The sequence below is a fragment of the Vulpes lagopus genome, chromosome 9, assembly GCF_018345385.1.
Source record: "Vulpes lagopus strain Blue_001 chromosome 9, ASM1834538v1, whole genome shotgun sequence".
NCBI lineage: Eukaryota > Metazoa > Chordata > Mammalia > Carnivora > Canidae > Vulpes > Vulpes lagopus.
This window is the reverse complement of record NC_054832.1, coordinates 64,217,456-64,235,196: the sequence shown is the minus strand read 5'-3', so window position 1 is coordinate 64,235,196 and position 17,741 is coordinate 64,217,456. Positions and strand designations below refer to the sequence as shown.

The window sequence follows — 17,741 nt, the reverse complement described above, 5'->3', positions numbered from 1 at the left end:
GGTTCAGTAACTCGCCCAAGGTCCCACAGACCCTAAGTGCGTTTGTGTCTGCATCAATCCTCAAATGGCCCCTTACCCCATAGCTGTAGTGTATCTGAAGAACTAGACAAGCAAGCATGAAATCACTTGTCTTTAAATTTAGTAAGAAAAGAAAAAAATCTCTTGCAAATGTTTTCAAATGATGGCAACATGAACATCAACAATAACTCCTCTTGAAAGGGGAAATAATTTGGCTACTTGTGGTTAAAAAATACTGCCCCACCCTCAATGTCATACCTACCAAGCCAGTGAGCTCCCTACTTACTGTGCCCTCCATTTGAGTCATCTGAATGTACCAGGGATGAGAATGAGGGGAAATTCCACTGGCCGTCAGAAGTCCTATTTCAGGAATGGTGACTCAGTTGCCACCGATGGATGCCCTGCCCAACCAATCAGCCTTGTGAAGGAGGTACATGCTTTCAGGGCCTGCTTAACAGGACTTAGGCTTCTAGAGCCCCAATTTTTAGCATATGGCTAAATTCTGGTCCCCAAATCTACAGACCAGAAACTTGCATTGCTTTAGTTTCCCTATAGCATTTATTTCTCCAACAGCATTGAGTGCTGCTGGGTAGGGAAACTTGCGTTGCTTTAGTTTCCCTACAGCATTTATTTCTCCAACAGCATTGAGTGCTGCTGGGTAGGGAGAAGGCAGGTGGGACAGATGTGGTTCTCTGTCAATAATGCAATGGGAGACTCCTAACTCTGGGAAACAAACAAGGGGTGGTGGAAAGGGAGGTGGGTGAGGGGTTGGGGTGACTGGGTGACAGGCACTGAGGGGGGCACTTGACGGGATGAGCACTGGGTGATATGATATATGTTGGCAAATTGAACCCCAATTTTAAAAATGTAAAAAAAAATAATAATGCAATGGGATTAACAGAAAAACAGATGAGGAGCAAAGAGACAGGGGGCCCCTCTGCCAAGGAAGACTAACTAGTTTTTTCTGAGGCTTCTATCTTCAGGGAGATTTCTATAATAAAATGAAATATGCTAAATGTGCCTTAAGAACAGCCCAAAGAAGATATTAAGGGGATTCAAAGTGAACAAAGTGTTTTGAGAAACTTAGTTACTTTGCACAATTTGAAATTTATGTGTAGATCCTTGCTTCTAGAGGGGTGGTCCACACAACCAGGGCATTGATATCACCCAGGAGCTTGTAAGAAATGCAGAATTATAGACTCCACCCAGACCCACAAAATCAGGGTCTGCATTTTAGTAAAATTCTCCAGTGGTGTGTATGTGGGGTTAAGCTTGAAAAACACTGGTTTAGAAGCTTGAGAAGCATCACTCTAAAGCTTGCTTTAAATATGGTTTGGGGATTTTTTTGTTTTGTTTTGTTTTGTTTTTTTTTTGAAGGCAAACAATACGCAGAACTAAACTCCCTGTGAGATTAGCCTAACCACAACATAATCTTTCAAAATTAGTACTTCTTTTCCTTCAGAGCATTTCATATTCCCAATTCTTCCTTTATTCGATCTGAGAGGGATGCAGGTGTGTGAGGCTCAAAAAAGAAAAGAGAAGAGGAAAAAATAGATCTTCCCTGGGAGGCAGAAAGGGCTGGCAAGCTCCCAGTTGATTCAGTTCTAGAAAATAAAGCCTTTGTGCTTTGAGATGGTCTGAGGCCATTCTCTCTCAGATCTCTGTTTCACCTGGCCTGGCAGCTGTCCTGCTGCACGGCCACATCAGCACCAATGCAGGCATTTTTGTGCTGATCTCATTTTGTACGTGGATCCAGAAACATTTGCAGAGTACCTATTAAGTGCATAACAGGAGTTAAGTGCTCTCAGGTATATAAAGGCATGGTCAACAATATATAGAAAGAATTATAAAAATAGGTAGAAAGCAAGTGGTACCAACAGAGAGATACAAACCAAAGAGGATGAATGTCCGGATAAGGGAGAGAAATTCCTAGCTCAGGAAATCCAAGAAGGTTTTGGGGAGGAGGCCGCAGAACCGGCTGGGCCTTAAATGATGGTTAGGATTTCCAGAGGCAGACATGGAATTAGAGCATTTTAGAAAGGACATCTAGCCCAGAAAAAGCATGGGGCATGAAGGCAAAGGGTTTCCCCCAGGAGATGAGAGAATCTGACTGAAGAATGTGAGGGAGCAAGCTGGAGAGGAAGGCCTGTAGTTCAGTCATAGATGGTCCCAAATGCCCAAATGTGGTGGCAGGAAGTCCCCAAAGATTTCTGAGTAGAGCAACATCATGGCCATATCTATGTGTTGGAGTTTTTATACACCAGGGCATTCTTTGCAGGTGAGGGAGTTAGAGGGCAAGGGTAAGAATTTAGGGAAGTCCTACTTGCTTCCTATGATTCCCAGTTGAAGATAAACATTTTATCCCCTTCCTTCATGATCTCCCCTGCTTTCCATCTCCCCTGCCCCTGCTTCCTGACAACTATGCAATCAATAGATGTTCAGCAGCTCAACATTAACAGGGGCAGGAGTGGAATCCAGCACGGCTGGAGGCTGCAAAGTGGCACAAGTCCTATTCCTAGGAAGATAGCTACAGAGCACAGGTGTGTTATGATAGAAAGCATTACAGCTGACGATTTATCAAAGTCTGGGGTGGTGATGATTATCATTGAGCATGTTCATCATCAGAAAGAAGATGATCAGATAAGAAAACCCACTTGACAACCATCTCCTTTCACCTGTTCTTGTTTCTGGGTATGCGCTGTTCTAAGAAGAACATTCGGTCCCTTTTTTTGGTTAACCTGATTCCCCTGAGCCAACTGTTTCCTCTTTCTTATATCACACACCTTGGGAACTGGACAGAACTGCAGAGCCATTTTGCTGATTCCCTCATTTAATGGAGAGGCAGAATGACTTGGCCAACTGCAATCAGCCAAGCTAGAATAGACCCTTTTAAAAACATATAAAATACAAAAGCTGGAGGAGGGTCCCTAGCATCACCCCTCAACCCACACACATGGAAGCGGGAGTGGGGAGGCTTCCCCATTGTCCATGTCCACAAGGCTGCTGGGTGCCCAGGCGAGAGCAGCTCCAGCCTCAATGTGGGCTGCGGGCCAGGAGGAGAGCACCTTGACGCCAGGTGCCAAAGGTCAGCAGTACCTCTGACTGCAGAAGCAGGTGACCTATCAGCAGGGGCCTGGCCTTGATGTCCCCACCCCCGACCTGCCTCCCATGTTCACTCCTCTTAAAAACAGAACTGTGACAGATTTTAAACTATTTAGAGGGGATTTTAATGTTAAGAAAAGGCAACTTATTCTGCTTGGCCTAGACCAAAATACAAAGAGGCTGGTGTGAAATCACTTCCTCAGTGGGAACCAAGTGAGACACGCTCAGTTGCTTCCCAGCAGAGGTGAGGAGGAGTTCTTCTTCTTCTCTCTCTCTCTCTCTCTCTCTCTCTTTCTCTCTCTCTCTCAGTCCTTATGGAGAACCACCACACATGGGGTAAAGTCCCTGCTGATGAAGGGTTCAGGGCTTATCGCTGCTCAAAAACACCTTCTCTAAGCCACAGTCACAGGTCCCACCGTATCAAAATATCCTCTCAGGCCTTAACTTTCTTGTGCTTTGACTTAAACTTATAAAGGAGAAAAGCTATGGCTAGATTAAAAATAAAAAAAAAATTTTTAAAGTCAAGGAACACTGGAGGTTCTTGGCAGATTTTCCCTTGACAGGCTTTGTCTGCTCACACGTGATAGATCTTCCATTTCCAGAACAGAGTCAGTCATATCTGAGGGGAGAATCTTGTTCGGCTCCTGATTTATAGAAATAAGGCAAGATTCTCAGCCTCAGAGCACCTGAGTGGCTCAGTGAGTTGAGCTTCTGCCTTCGGCTCAGGTCATGATATCCGAGTCCTGGAATCCATCCCTGAGAGTCCAGCTCCCTGCTCAGCGGAAGTCTCCCCCTGCTTGTGCTCTCTCTCCCTCTCCTTCTCTCTTTCTTTCTGTCTCTATCAAATAAATAAATCAAATCTTTTTAAAAAATAGAAATATAGGGTTAGGTGGGAAGGTGGATTCAAGCTGGCTGGCCATGGGCAAACATGTTAGAAGTGGCTTTTGGAGTCCCCCTGGAGCACCTTCTCCCTTCATCCCTCTTCTGGGCTCTTATCCTAGACTCACTCACTACAACAGACCTATTCCAGCTCCTCTATCCCCATAGTACATTTAAGCTGAGTGTCATTACCTGGGTGCACTGCTCTCTGTTTAAATGATAAAGTGTGCGCATGCATTACACTCAGGGTCACGGCAACAGATCTCCCAGGGGCCTTCTGGAGAGAACACCTAGGCCTGAAGAGGGCAAATCAGTGGAGCAGATGCTCAGAAGATAGAAAGGGACTTGGATATGTTTCCCTTCACATCTACTGGTCCAGGTAGAATGCTCCATTCAAACCTAAACAACAAAGCATTTACCATGTCATCTAAAGAGTGCCCAAGCCTCAGGCCTGGGTAAGTCCCGTTTACTATCATCAGTTCTGCTGCAGACCTAGAGATCGGATCACTGCAGGTGGCAGGGCTATGGGGCATAGGGCTGCAGATAGAGTAAGGCTCTGTCCACTTCTCTCCTATCTACCTCCCCCCTACTCCTCCCCTTCCCCACCCCCACCCCCCAAACACAAACACTCTACAAATCAACACCTGGTCAAGGAGCTGGCCACATCTCCTACCTGCCCAGTCTTGCTCTGGCCAAGAACATTGGGCTAAGATCTTAATGGGGAGGGGGGATTCTCTCTGGGAGGTCCCAGTGTTGCTCCCTCCTCCCCATCACCCTCCCTCTCTGCACGTGCACACAGCCTGGACCCAGCGTGAACTCATCCCTCACTGATGTCTTTTGCCTTCAAAGAGTTCTCTGAACAATGGCCAGCCCGCGCTCACCGGAGTGCAAACATGGCTCTGCTCTCTGCTCCCCAAAAGGCCAGATGGAAACTCCCCCTCATTTGTTGGCCCACATCAGACAGAGCAAAAGGCTTTTATCTCAGAAGGAAAGGGCCCAGTTCTGAGCAGCAACCACGCCCCTAAGCACACACAAAGTCAAAAAGACATTTGTCCAAAAGGCCTGTCACAGAGAAGTTTTGTGTGCGTGTGTGTGTTTTTAAAAGACTCTTCTCTTCCCGCCCAAATGTGTGTCCCAGCAGCCGCAGCAGCAGGTCCGTGGAGAGCCTGCCATCTGACCTGCTCCGCAGGTCCCTAATTGCGCCCCATCTGGTGTCTGGCACAGACAAAGGCCACTGGCCCAGCTCCGCCCCCCGCCTTTCTCCTGACCGTTTTGTGCGTTCGTGCAGCAGGCGCTTGGCCTCACCCCGCCAGGCCCGGCAGGGCGCACTGCTGGCGGGCGCCAGGCCCAGGGGCCTCCCAGGCGCGCAGACCCTGCACACCGCTCCGGGGAGGAGCACAAAGGCCGCGCCTGACGCGGGGGGCCTGGCTTCAAGGCCGGCTCTGCGCACGTTTGGTCAGCCAAAGACTGACAGGTGACGGCAGTGGACTGGCTCTCAGCCAGAGAAAGTGGATGGACCAGTCCTAGGACCCCAGCAAGTGTTGGCAGGATGCATTAAAATGTGCTCGCCTCTGACTCAGCAATTCCTAGCTCCTAGGAACATCCCAGACTGCAATTCAGAAGGGCCCAAAGACAAAGCTGCCAAAGGTTCCCAGCATCGCCTTTTTGCAAAACAGCAAAATCTTGGAAGCAACTCTAACAATTAAGAATGGGTTGGGTTGCATAAACTGTGGAATGTACACACTATAAAATACTGGGTAGTGATGAAAGGTGGTGCTGGAGGCCTGTGTGTGTTGGCATCGAAGAATAGCCACAAAAACATTCTTAAATTTAAAAAGCCAGTTACAAAATAATATGTACAATATCATCCTATTTCATTATAAAATATTTTTGTGTAAATTTATATATATCTGCATGTATGTGTGTGTATCTGTATGTAGAAAAAATATATATACCAGGCTGTTAACTGATTATTTCTGGATATTGAGTTTGTGGCTGATTTTTCTCCCTATTTTTGATTATCTGTATTTTCTGACTTTTTATGCATTTTCCATAATTGTATAATAAAGAACTTTTTTAAATGAATGCTGGAGTCAGTCCTCTTATTTACTTATAAATATTATTTAAAGCTATGAACTAATTGAAGTCATCTGAAGGAAAATATAGAGAAGGGGCTCCAGGGCAGAGGCCCTGGGAACACCAATATTTGAAAGTTAGGCATAGGAGGCGGAGACAGGAAAGGAAACTAAGAAGGGGCAGCCAGTAAGAAAGGAGAAAAACCAGGAGGATCCCAGAGGCCAAGTGAAAGAAGTGGCTCAGGCAAAAGTGAAAGGCACAGTCACTTGTCCCCAAGAGGTCAGATAATAAGATTAGGGCAGCAAATTGGGCAACGGTTGGCAAGATGGAATTTTATCAGAATAAGAGGGAAGTTGAGGAAGTGGATTTTGTTGTGAAGAAAAGGCTGAAAAAGGGAAACATGGAGAGTGTTGTGTGCTGAGGGAGAGTTTTTTTGTTTTGTTTTGTTTTGTTTTTTGAGGCGGGAGGTATTTCAACATTGCTGTAAGGATGACAAGAATGGTCAAGTAGCGAGGGATGCTGGGGAGAGAAGGAAGGGTTGCAAGTGCAACAAGCTTGGCTGGCTGAGTGAGAGGAGCAGGGTCCAGCCCCAGGCCAAGGGACCCCCAGCTTGTCCTCCTAAAGGAGGAAAGAGCACAGTGACAGGTGGGCATGATGCAGGCAGCTTGGGAGGCATGGCCAGAGAAAGATGAGGTGTTTCTACACTGTTCTAGACTTTTTAAAAAATAAACAGATAAAAAGGAGCAAGCTGTGAGTGAAGGGAAGTCTAAGGAGAGAGGTGAGCACGACCTCCTCAGACGGGGGAGAGTCACCTGTCCATGCAGGTGCAGGGTAGGATGGTGTAGCAGCCCTTAGGGGCTGCTCGAGGGCTTGTGGCATCTGTGCACATTTTACAGAAGGTCAGTTGGCACCATTGCGTGTTTGCCTCTAGCCCCACTCGGGAGCTCTGTGAGTAAGAGCGCTTCCCAGGATGAGGTAGGGGAAGGCCCAGGTGTGGGTGAATGCTGCCCTGCAGGGAGCCTGTGTCCTCCAAGCATCCCTTCCTAGTGTGCTTCAGCCCATTGCTGGCACCACTGCCTAAAGCCCGCTTAGTAGCTTTAAGACTTCATTAGGGGGCTTCAAAGAGCTGAGGGAGGCCCTGTCATGAAGTACATGAATTGGTGTTTTTTTGTTTTATTTTTTTAAGATCTTATTTATTTATTTGACAGAGAGAGCACAAGCAGGGGGAGCAGCAGGCAAAGCAAGAGGGAGAAGACGGCGCCCTGTAGAGCAGGGAGCCCCATGTGGGGCTAGATCCCAGGACCCCCCGGGACCATGACCCGAGCTAAAGGCAGACACCCTACCAACTGAGCCACCCAAGCGCCCCTTAGCACATGAATTATAATTAGCCCTTTGATCTAAAATTAAAATAGGAGTTCCTTGAACTCTAGGAGTGGGTTATCTTTATTTCCTGAATTCTGGGTACAGAACTTATAAAGTAGGAGCTCAATAAGTAGGTGTTGAAGGAAGGGAAGGAAGGAGGAGGGAGCGAGGGAGAGAGGAAAGCAAGGAGGAGAAAGTTTTCCAATTGTAGAATTGATGAAATCAAAGCTCTGATTCCAAACGCTGCTTGTAAAACCCAAGAGCTACATATTAAGAGTGGTCATATGGTCAAGCACATGATTTGAGCTAAAGGGACCCCCCCTGCCCTGCATACAATTTGCTTATGCTTATTGTCCTTATTGGTGTAATTATTAATGGAATCATCAGTGGACACTGAATTCAGATTGGGGCTGGTCACTTGAGTGAAAATTTTCAGAACAATCTGCAAACTAAAAATTCAAAACTTTTTCACGGTTTTCGTATGGATCAGTATCAGATTCCCACTTTTGACCATTCCTCTACAACCCCGGTAGATGACACGTGGGTGTAAACTGAGCTACGTCTGTTAAAAAATATTTTGCGGGTTTTTAAATTTTGTTAATATTTTATCGATTACACGTACCAAACAAAACTGAATTAATTTTCATAGCTTTTTTGAGGTGTAATTTACATACCACAAACTTTGCTCATTTTACTTGTTGAATAATTTTGGTAAATTCATAGCTGTGAAACCAAACTATAGTAATTGGACTAATTTTATTTGTAGGCAGGAAATCATGTATATCTGGAACTTTCTATTAACATGAATTATTTAATGTTTACAGCTCCATCCCCAAATATATACTCTGTAACTCTCTCTCTCTCCTTCAGTTTTGTAATAATTTATTTCTCTCAGGAAATGACTTCATCTCAACTCTTAAGATAATAAATGGGAATTATAATACAACAATCGTCATTCTTGAGCATGACAACACTTTGGTATTTTTCTCCCAGGACACATTCCATCTTATGTTTTCATAAAAAGGGGGGAAATATCACAAATGAGAACATCTCTCTCTCCTCACAATTAGGGGAAGATGATAGCTGACAACTGATGATTAATTACATGGCCCAGAGATGTTTTGCCTCTGGGATTCCTCTGCTTAGCCTCACCCAATCATTCCATCGTCTTAACCAGTTACTCGCTCTTGTGGTTGTTACTAAATAGATATTCTGATTTGTCATTTAAGCCATTTTCTTTGGATTATCGAAGAAGAAAATCCAGACAGCTGCTGGGAGTGCAGTGGGCCCCTTATCCCCCAAGGGCCCTTTGTTCATTTGCACAACTCACATTTTGTGTGAGGATTTGGGGTTGGAAACGACTGACCAACCTCCCCTTCATCACAGACCCTAGAAAGATGCCAGCATGGTGCACTGAAACCTACCGCTACCATGTTCTTTCACATTTAATATTATAGAATCAACTACTCTGTCAACTAATATGAGTGCAGTTTCTGTTATCAGTGGGCCACGAAAATAGCCTTGTTTAGCACCAAGGGCTAAATCCTAACTCCTCATAAAGCTTGATGTCCTAGTTCATTGACCACAGAATACATCTGAGGACATCGACAATACAAGCAAGTGTCTAGAAGAGAGTAAAAGTCAGAGATCTTTCTAGAACCCTCCAGCAAAAAAAGCTCTGGAGATGGAGTGTTTGACCCAAGAGCTGCAGGAGTGGCTCCCAAACATAGATTTAAGATTTCAAAAATATTGGGCAGACACCCAATATAAGTCAGACTTATTTGTAAAGAACTGGAGAAGTGATAATATTGGAGAATATTGGAGAATATTTGGAGAAGTGATAATATTTGGAGTCTGGTATATTTTGCCAAATAAAGATATCCTCATCATTTTAAAAAGAAAGATTATTATTTGCACAGCTCCAAAATAAAAAGAACATGTTCACAGAATGATTATTCCATAAGTTAATTAAGTTTTGTTTTACTTAAAAAAGTATTATGCCCACCTACTTTTCACAAATAAGAGCATATCCTCATCCAAGGTAGAATTATCTTTCATATAGACAATGGAATTAGAAAGACATTTTATAATTCTTTCCTCAGATCAAAAGATTAAGCAAAGCAATCCTAAACTGAAAGCTAGAATTCAGGCAATATAATATGGTGCTGCCATGGTCTAATGAATTCCAAAGATTCTATGTTTTACCCTATTCCCATTACCCCATGATTTGTTACTATGGCTTAGGGAAGTTATTTCCTATGCCATTCTTTCTCCAGTGGCAAGCCTGAGAAAACATTCGTTTTTAAAACCACATTGTAAAAATTTCAATGAGAGAAACCAATTAAAGAACTCAAACCACACAAGTGAGCCACCACTAGATCTAAAGTGCTCAGTAGGGATGTTTGGGTGGCTAGCAGTTGAGCATCTGCTTTTGGCTCAGAGCATGATCCTAGAGTCCTGGGATTAAGTCCCATATCGGGCTCCTTTCTTCTACTTCTGCCTATGTCTCTGCCTCTCTCTTTCTCTCTCTCTCTCTCTCTCCTCTCGCTGTCTCTCATGAATAAATAAATAAAATCTTTTTAAAAAATAAATTAAAAAAAATAAAGTGCTAAGTAATTACAGTAAATTTAGATGTTATCATTATACCCAGTCCCCAAATTCATTTATGACTCCCTGGTGACATCCTATACTTTCTCCTCCAGAAAGTGAGCAATAAACCAAATATAAAACTATAAATGAGATTTACAGTGTTGAGTCAGTTAAATGAAATTTATCAACAATCTACTATCAACTGCCTGCCTTCCTTGGTCCTATGAGGGGCAGAGAAAATCCGATGTAGTCCGTAAGGAGGGAGATAAGACACGGACACAAAGCACAGTCCCTCAAAACCAAAGGTGGAGGGTAGGCTAGGGGCACAGTGTTTAGGAGTAACAGGGAGGAAAGTATTTGTTCCTATCTCTCCCATAATCCCAGACTTCTTTTGCTACCCTCAAACATTTTCTGTTCAACTTTTCCTTTTGAAATGATCTCACACTGAAAGAAAAGTAGCGAAAATAATATAAAGGACCTCCATAAAGCCCTTCAAATGGAGTTCACCAATTGCTGACATTTTAGCCACATTTACTTTATCATTTTATCTCTTACCCTCTCTCTGTATGCATACACACACACACACACACACACACACACACAATTTTTCCTTAAACTGAGAGTGCAGACATTATAGTTCTTTATACCTCAATACTTGAGTGAATATCTGCTAGAACAAAAACATTCATTTATACAACATAGTACAATAATCAAAATCATGAAAGTTAACACTGGTACAATACTGTTATTATCTAATCTATGAATTTTATTCAAGTGTTGCTAATTGTTATAGACTGAATGTATCTCTCCAAAAATTCCTGTGTTGCAGTCCTCAACCCCAATTGTGACTATGTTGGAGATGGGGCCTCCTAGGAAGCAATTAGGGTTAAATGAGATCACAGGGCTGGGGCCTTGATCCAATAAGAGTGATGTCCTTCTAAGAAGAAATATCAAAGAGCTCCCTCCCTCACGTTATCTGAGCACAAGCATAGAGGAAAGGTCATGTGAGGATACAAGAGAAAGTGGCCCTCCACAAGCCAGGAAGAGGATCCACACCAGAAAATGAATATGCAGGCACCATAATCTCGGATTATGCAAGCAGCCTCCAAAACTATGAGAAAATAAACTTCTGTTGTTTAAGCCTCCCACTATATGGTATTTTGTTATAGCAGCTCAAGCAAACTAATAAACTAATGGTACCAATGACCTTCATTGCAATGTTTTTTCTTGTCTAGCAGCCAATCTTCCCAGATTTTTTAAAGCCCTTTATCTCTACCCCTTCCTTTACACAGGAAGCACTGCCATGTGTTTTCTGCTAAACTTTTCACATGTATATGTTCATCTCTCTGGGGAAGCTTTAAGCAATGTGAATATTTGCTTTTGTCTTGCACATCTGTGAGTGCTACGCACAGCCTCCATAGGGTCTTGCACACAGGAAATACTCATGAATATTTGTCAGTTAATTGAATGGGAATAAATTTTAATTACTAGCTGCATTATGGCATAGAGCCAATGGTCATTAAGTGAACCACACCTCAGTGGCCTCTCTCATCCTGTTGCCAGAACAAATTTTCCCATTGTTCCATGGAAATAATACATACCATATCTTATTCACACATAGGCTCTAGTTTATAAAAATAATTCTTTGATCATGCTCAGAGATGGATAAACTCCCAAATTCCTTCAGGATAAAGTTCACCCTCTTTCCAGGATTTTAGAAACCCTTCAGGATCTGAACCTAATGTGCATTTTCACTGTATTATTACTTATTCTGCACTTCACACTCAAACCAAAGTGTGCTACTTGTCATTCCTTATGAATGTCTTTAATTTTCCATTCTCTACCCTTTATTCATTCTTATTCTCTCTTGCTAAAATGCAATTCCTTCAACATAATGGATCAAAATTACACTCTAGCATTGAGCCCAACATTGGAGTAGAGCAAAATTGAATTGTTCTTCCATATATGCTGATGCACATTTAGTCCACAAAAATTTATTGAGCATTTACTATATGTCAAGTATTGCACCATATACTCAAACTACAGTAGTGCATAAGACAGATAGGGTTTCCTGCCCTCATCATTATCCTTGCCCCTGCTAGTTGGACAACCTATTCTGATAATTTGAACAGGATTTCTATTTAGAATAACTTGTTTTGGCCATCTTGCATTCCTGTGTGCATCTAATCTCATCTGGTCCACCCTAGACCCCCTGAGCGCCAACCCTATTCCCCCTGCGCAGTCCCATTTCCGCTCCAACGAGATGAAAGAAATTATCATGAACCAGGAGAAACTCGCCAAACTGCAAGCACAAGTGCGTATTGGTGGGAAAGGGAGTGCTCGCCAAAAGAAGAAGGTGGTTCATAGAACAGCTACAGCAGATGATAAAAAACTTCAGTTCTCCTTAAAGAATTTAGGGATAAACAATATCTCTGGTATGGAAGAAGTGAATATGTTCACAAACCAAGGAACAGTGATCCACTTTAACAACCCTAAAGTTCAGGCATCACTGGCAGCGAACGCTTTCACCATTACAGGCCATGCTGAGACAAAGCAGCTGACAGAAATGCTACCCAGTATCTTAAATCAGCTTGGTGCAGACAGTCTGACTAGTTTAAGAAGACTGGCTGAAGCTCTGCCCAAACAATCTGTGGATGGAAAAGCACCACTTGCTACCAGAGAGGATGATGATGATGATGAAGTTCCAGATCTTGTGGAGAATTTTGATGAAGCTTCCAAGAATGAAGCAAACTGAACTGAGTCAACTTCTGAAGAAGATAAAACTTGGAAGAAGTTTCTGGGAGCTGCTATTTTATATTATGACTGCTTTTTAAAATTTTGTTCATGGATTTGATAAAATCTAGATCTCTAATATTTTTAAGCCTAAACCTAAGCCCCTTGGACACTGCAGCTCTTTTCAGTTTTTACTTATACACAATTCATTCTTTGCAGCTAATTAAGCTGAAGAAGCCTGGGAATAAAGTTGGAAGCAAGGCTAATAAAGTTCTTTGCCTAGGGAAAAAAAAATAGAATGACTTGTTTTCCTGATGTAATAATACAATAGCTCATTTGGCCAACAAGAATGCCTTTGTTTTTGTAGGCAATTCAGTGGTTGACAAGCATATATCCATTTATTATCTCATTTTATGTTATCTCAGAGGTTCCCATTTTATGAAAGAGGATACTGTAATTTGGAGAGGTTAAGTTAACTGACCAAGGCTGATGTCAAGTATAGGATGAGAATCCTGGCCTTCTGACCCCCTGTCCAGTTTCACCACCTCCAAATAACAGATGTAGAGGAGGGATAAGCAATGTTAGCTCTACTTCATAAATGAGAAAACTCATTTAAGCACAGTGAACATCAAGACATGCTGAAAAAGAAATCCAACCTAGAGTGTTTGGAAGTCAAATTCAATATTACTTCTACCAAGATAATATAAATCATATACCAATACCTTGAGAAAAAATAAACTACTTGCTGCAATTTGAATTCACAAATTCAATTGTTGGTAAACTGGCCTTGCTTTATCAACACTTAAAATTTGAACAACTAATCCTGCAATTCATTAAACCACTAAAAAATTCAAATGCAAATAATTCCTCTATAGTTCCAGTCTTGTCCTATACTATTAAAGTAACTTTAAAAAATAAAATAAAATAAATAAAGTAATTTAGCATTTCAGAAAATTTTGTGGGGGGGACCTCTCCTAATCCACAAATTCCAACATATCCACTGCTAGCTTGAAAGTGTTTCCTTTCAGTTTCTTACCAGACACAAAAATTTTACATTACTACAATTATACTTCTCATACTCTGCTTTTATTTTTTCACCTGACATTCTATTTATACGTTCCTGTGTTTCTGCATAGTCTAAAAATAGAACAGGTCTTGGAATCAGAAGACCCAAATTCAAAATGCAGCTCTACCTCTTATCACTAATCCACAGGGGCAGATATAGACCTATGGGACCCAAAGCTTTTCCAATTGGGAGGAAGGGATTCTTTAAGAATACAAAATTCAGAGAAGAAAATATATCTACTTAATCAACTTTGATTCTATGGTAAACTTCATGTTTCCACCTCTCATTTCTTACTTGGCCCACCTATTTCCATTCCAGCCCAAAGGCATGAGAAATTTGTGCTAATTTCTACTATTGCTTTTCCCAAAGTTTCAATATCGTTTTCTTCTCTATATCTTGAATTTTGGCTCCTATATTTTTCAAACATTAGGCTGAGCTGATCTGGATTTTTATCTGTTAACATCACTGTAGCTTGATGAATGGTGATTCCTAATAAGAAGAGTGTGCCCAACCCCGTGCCTGGGGAGAATGCTTCCCACATACACATATAAGGAAGTCTATTTATTGGATACATGAATGAACAGTAGAGAAACCTTCATCCATGCTTTAAAAAAAGATTGTGGGGATCATGGGTGGCGCAGCGGTTTAGCGCCTGCCTTTGGCCCAGGGCGCGATCCTGGAGACCCGGAATCGAATCCCATGTCAGGCTACCGGTGCATGGACCCTGTTTCTCCCTCTGCCTGTATCTCTGCTTCTCTCTCTCTCTCTCTCTCTCTGTGTGACTATCATAAAGAAAAAAAAAAGAAAGAAAGAAAAAAGAAAAAAAAAAGAAAGAAAGAAAAAAGAAAAAAAAAAGAAAGAAAGAAAAAAGAAAAAAAAAAGTAAAACATTTAAAAAAAAATATATATATATTTGGAGATAATTGAATATTTCTAAGGAAATTTCCCTAAATACTGAAAGTAAATGTCTAATAATTGTGCATTCTTTAAGAGCTAGAATTGACCTCCGATTTTAAATTAAATATATAAAAGTGGAAAAAATATATCTACTTAATCAACTTTGATTCTATGGTAAACTTCATGTTTCCACCTCTCATTTCTTACTTGGCCCACCTATTTCCATTCCAGCCCAAAGGCATGAGAAATTTTGTGCTAATTCCTATATTGCTTTTCCCAAAGTTTCAATATCGTTTTCTTCTCTATATCTTGAATTTTGGCTCCTATATTTTGAAAGAAATGCTTCAACAATTATAGCTACTCCAACCTCAGTTCAGCAACCTTCCTCTTATACAATAATGGAAGAAGGGATGATCAGGAAAAATTGCAATGTGGGTAGGAGAAACAAACCTATAAAAGATCTCACAAGCAGATCTGGGACAAAAGAACAGGAAAATGGGCTGCATACACCTCTCAGTACTGGAGAAAGGAAATAAATTACCAGTTAACTAATTTTATTTTATTTTATTTATTTTAAAATTTTATTTATTTGAGAGAGAGACAGAGATAGCGAGAGAGAGCATGAGCCAGGGAGGAGAGGGAGAAGCAGACTCCCCACTGAGCAAGGATCCTGACTCAGGATTCCATCCCTGGATCCTAAGATTACTATCTAAGCCAAAGGTAGATGCTTAACCAATTAAGCCACCCAGGCACCCCAACAAGTTAACTAATTTTAAAGAATAGACTGTGAGATATAGCTGTTACTTCCCAAGATTTCTTTTACTAAAATTCTCTTTTGTATTTAAAAGAGTATATGTTTAAAATATACGTGGAGGGCAGCACGGGTGGCTCAGCGGTTTAGCACCGCCTTCAGCCCAGGGCGTGATCCTGGAGACACGGGATCGAGTCCCACGTCGGGCTCCCTGCATGGAGCCTGCTTCTGCCTCTGCCTGTATCTCTGCTTCTCTCTCTCTCTCTCTCTCTCTCTGTCTTTATGAATAAATAAATAAAATCTTTTAAAAATAAATAAATAATAAAATATATGTGGAGAGGGTACCTGGGTGGCTCAGTTGGTTAAGCATCTGACTCTTGATCTCAGCTCAGGTCTTGATCTCTGGGTCATGAGTTCAAGTTCCGCATTGGGCTTCATGCTGTGTGAAGCCTACTTTAAAAAAAATTATATATATTTGGAGATAATTGAATATTTCTAAGGAAATTTCCCTAAATACTGAAAGTAAATGTCTAATAATTGTGCATTCTTTAAGAGCTAGAATTGACCTCCGATTTTAAATTAAATATATAAAAGTGGAAAAAATATATCTACTTAATCAACTTTGATTCTATGATAAACTTCATGTTTCCACCTCTCATTTCTTACTTGGCCCACCTATTTCCACTCCAGCCCAAAGGCATGAGAAATTTGTGCTAATTTCTACTATTGCTTTTCCCAAAGTTTCAATATCGTTTTCTTCTCTATATCTTGAATTTTGGCTCCTATATTTTTCAAACATTAGGCTGAGCTGATCTGGCTTTTTATCTGTTAACATCACTGTAGCTTGATGAATGGTGATTCCTAATAAGAAGAGTGTGCCCAACCCCGTGCCTGGGGAGAATGCTTCCCACATACACATATAAGGAACGTCTATTTATTGGATGCATGAATGAACAGTAGAGAAACCTTCATCCATGCTTTAAAAAAAGATTGTGGGGATCCCTGGGTGGCGCAGCGGTTTAGCGCCTGCCTTTGGCCCAGGGTGTGATCCTGGAGACCCGGAATCGAATCCCACGTCGGGCTCCTGGTGCATGGAGGCTATTTCTCCCTCTGCCTGTGTCTCTGCCTCTCTGTGTGTGACTATCATAAAGAAAAAAAAAAAAAGAAAAAAGAAAAAAAAAGTAAAACATTAAAAAAAAGATTGTGACAAATGAGAATGAAACTAAAATAATGTAATGGGGGGAAAAGAAGTTTTTAAGATAAAGTTCACCTTATAAGGGGCCTTCTGGACAGCTTCTTTTCATTGATTACAATTTCTGAGCATTATGTAGTTAATATGTTATGTTGAGCCCACTAATCAAAATTTGCCTATGGACACACCTCTGCCAAACACTACTGTGATAACGTAATATGGGAGGCTGAATAATGACCTCCATAAATGTCAATGTGTGAATTCTCAGAACTCCTAAGCATGTTATCTTACATGCTAAAAAGGAGTTGTCATATGTGATTAAATTCAGGGTCATGATGTGGGGAAATTAGCCTGGATTTTCCACATGGGCCCAGAGTAATCACAAAGGAGACAGAGAGAGGAGATTTGGCTAGAAAGAGGAACATCAGAAGATGTGTCATGAGGAAGACACCATCCACTATTCCTGGTTTTGAAGATGGAGGAAGAGCCGTGAGATGTGGCCTCTAAGAGTGAGATAATTCAAGGAAATGGATTCTCCCACAAAGCCAGAAAGAATGAAGGCTCATATCTTGATTTTCATCCATTGAAACTAAGATCAAATTTCTGAATCCCAGACTGTAAGATAATAAAGATGTTCTGTTCTAAGCCAATAAATTGTGGTAATTTGTTAGAGCAGCAATAGGAAACTAATAAAGCACAGTGTAGTGTAATAATTTCATTTTTCACAGAGATATCTAAGATCTTTCTCTTTCAAACTTCTATTATCCAAAATAATGGAGCACAGTGACTTGAATAGGATGAGTTGATAGTTCTTGAGCAGAAATGACAAAATTATGGGCGCAAGAGCTAACTGGCTGATAAGAAACCAACCAAACTCGAAGTTAAAAAACTACTCATGGAAAATCCAGAAGACTATTTATCATTACATTGTTTTTAAAGAGTTTCCCCAATAACTTCCTTTACATACATTTAAGTCATTTCAGGGTTTTTTTTTTTTAATACTATTTCAATAAACTCCAGACTCCTGTAGGACTTAATAGTAAACACAATATTTTGGTAATTATAATAACTGATAAA

The 17,741-nt window shown here is 41.4% G+C and overlaps 1 protein-coding gene across 2 annotated transcripts; it reads left to right on the top strand.

Annotated features, from left to right (window-relative positions):
* Positions 1 to 12,289: 12,289 nt before the first annotated feature.
* LOC121499079 (transcription factor BTF3-like) lies at positions 12,290 to 12,781 on the top strand. Of its 2 annotated transcripts, XM_041769600.1 has the most exons (2): positions 12,290 to 12,674; positions 12,735 to 12,781. In XM_041769600.1, the coding sequence occupies exons 1-2, from the start codon at positions 12,290 to 12,292 to the stop codon at positions 12,779 to 12,781; spliced, it is 432 nt and encodes a 143-aa protein (XP_041625534.1). The 2 variants fall into 2 exon arrangements, with proteins under 2 accessions (XP_041625534.1, XP_041625533.1); XM_041769599.1 differs by having other exon boundaries at positions 12,290 to 12,781.
* Positions 12,782 to 17,741: the final 4,960 nt, after the last annotated feature.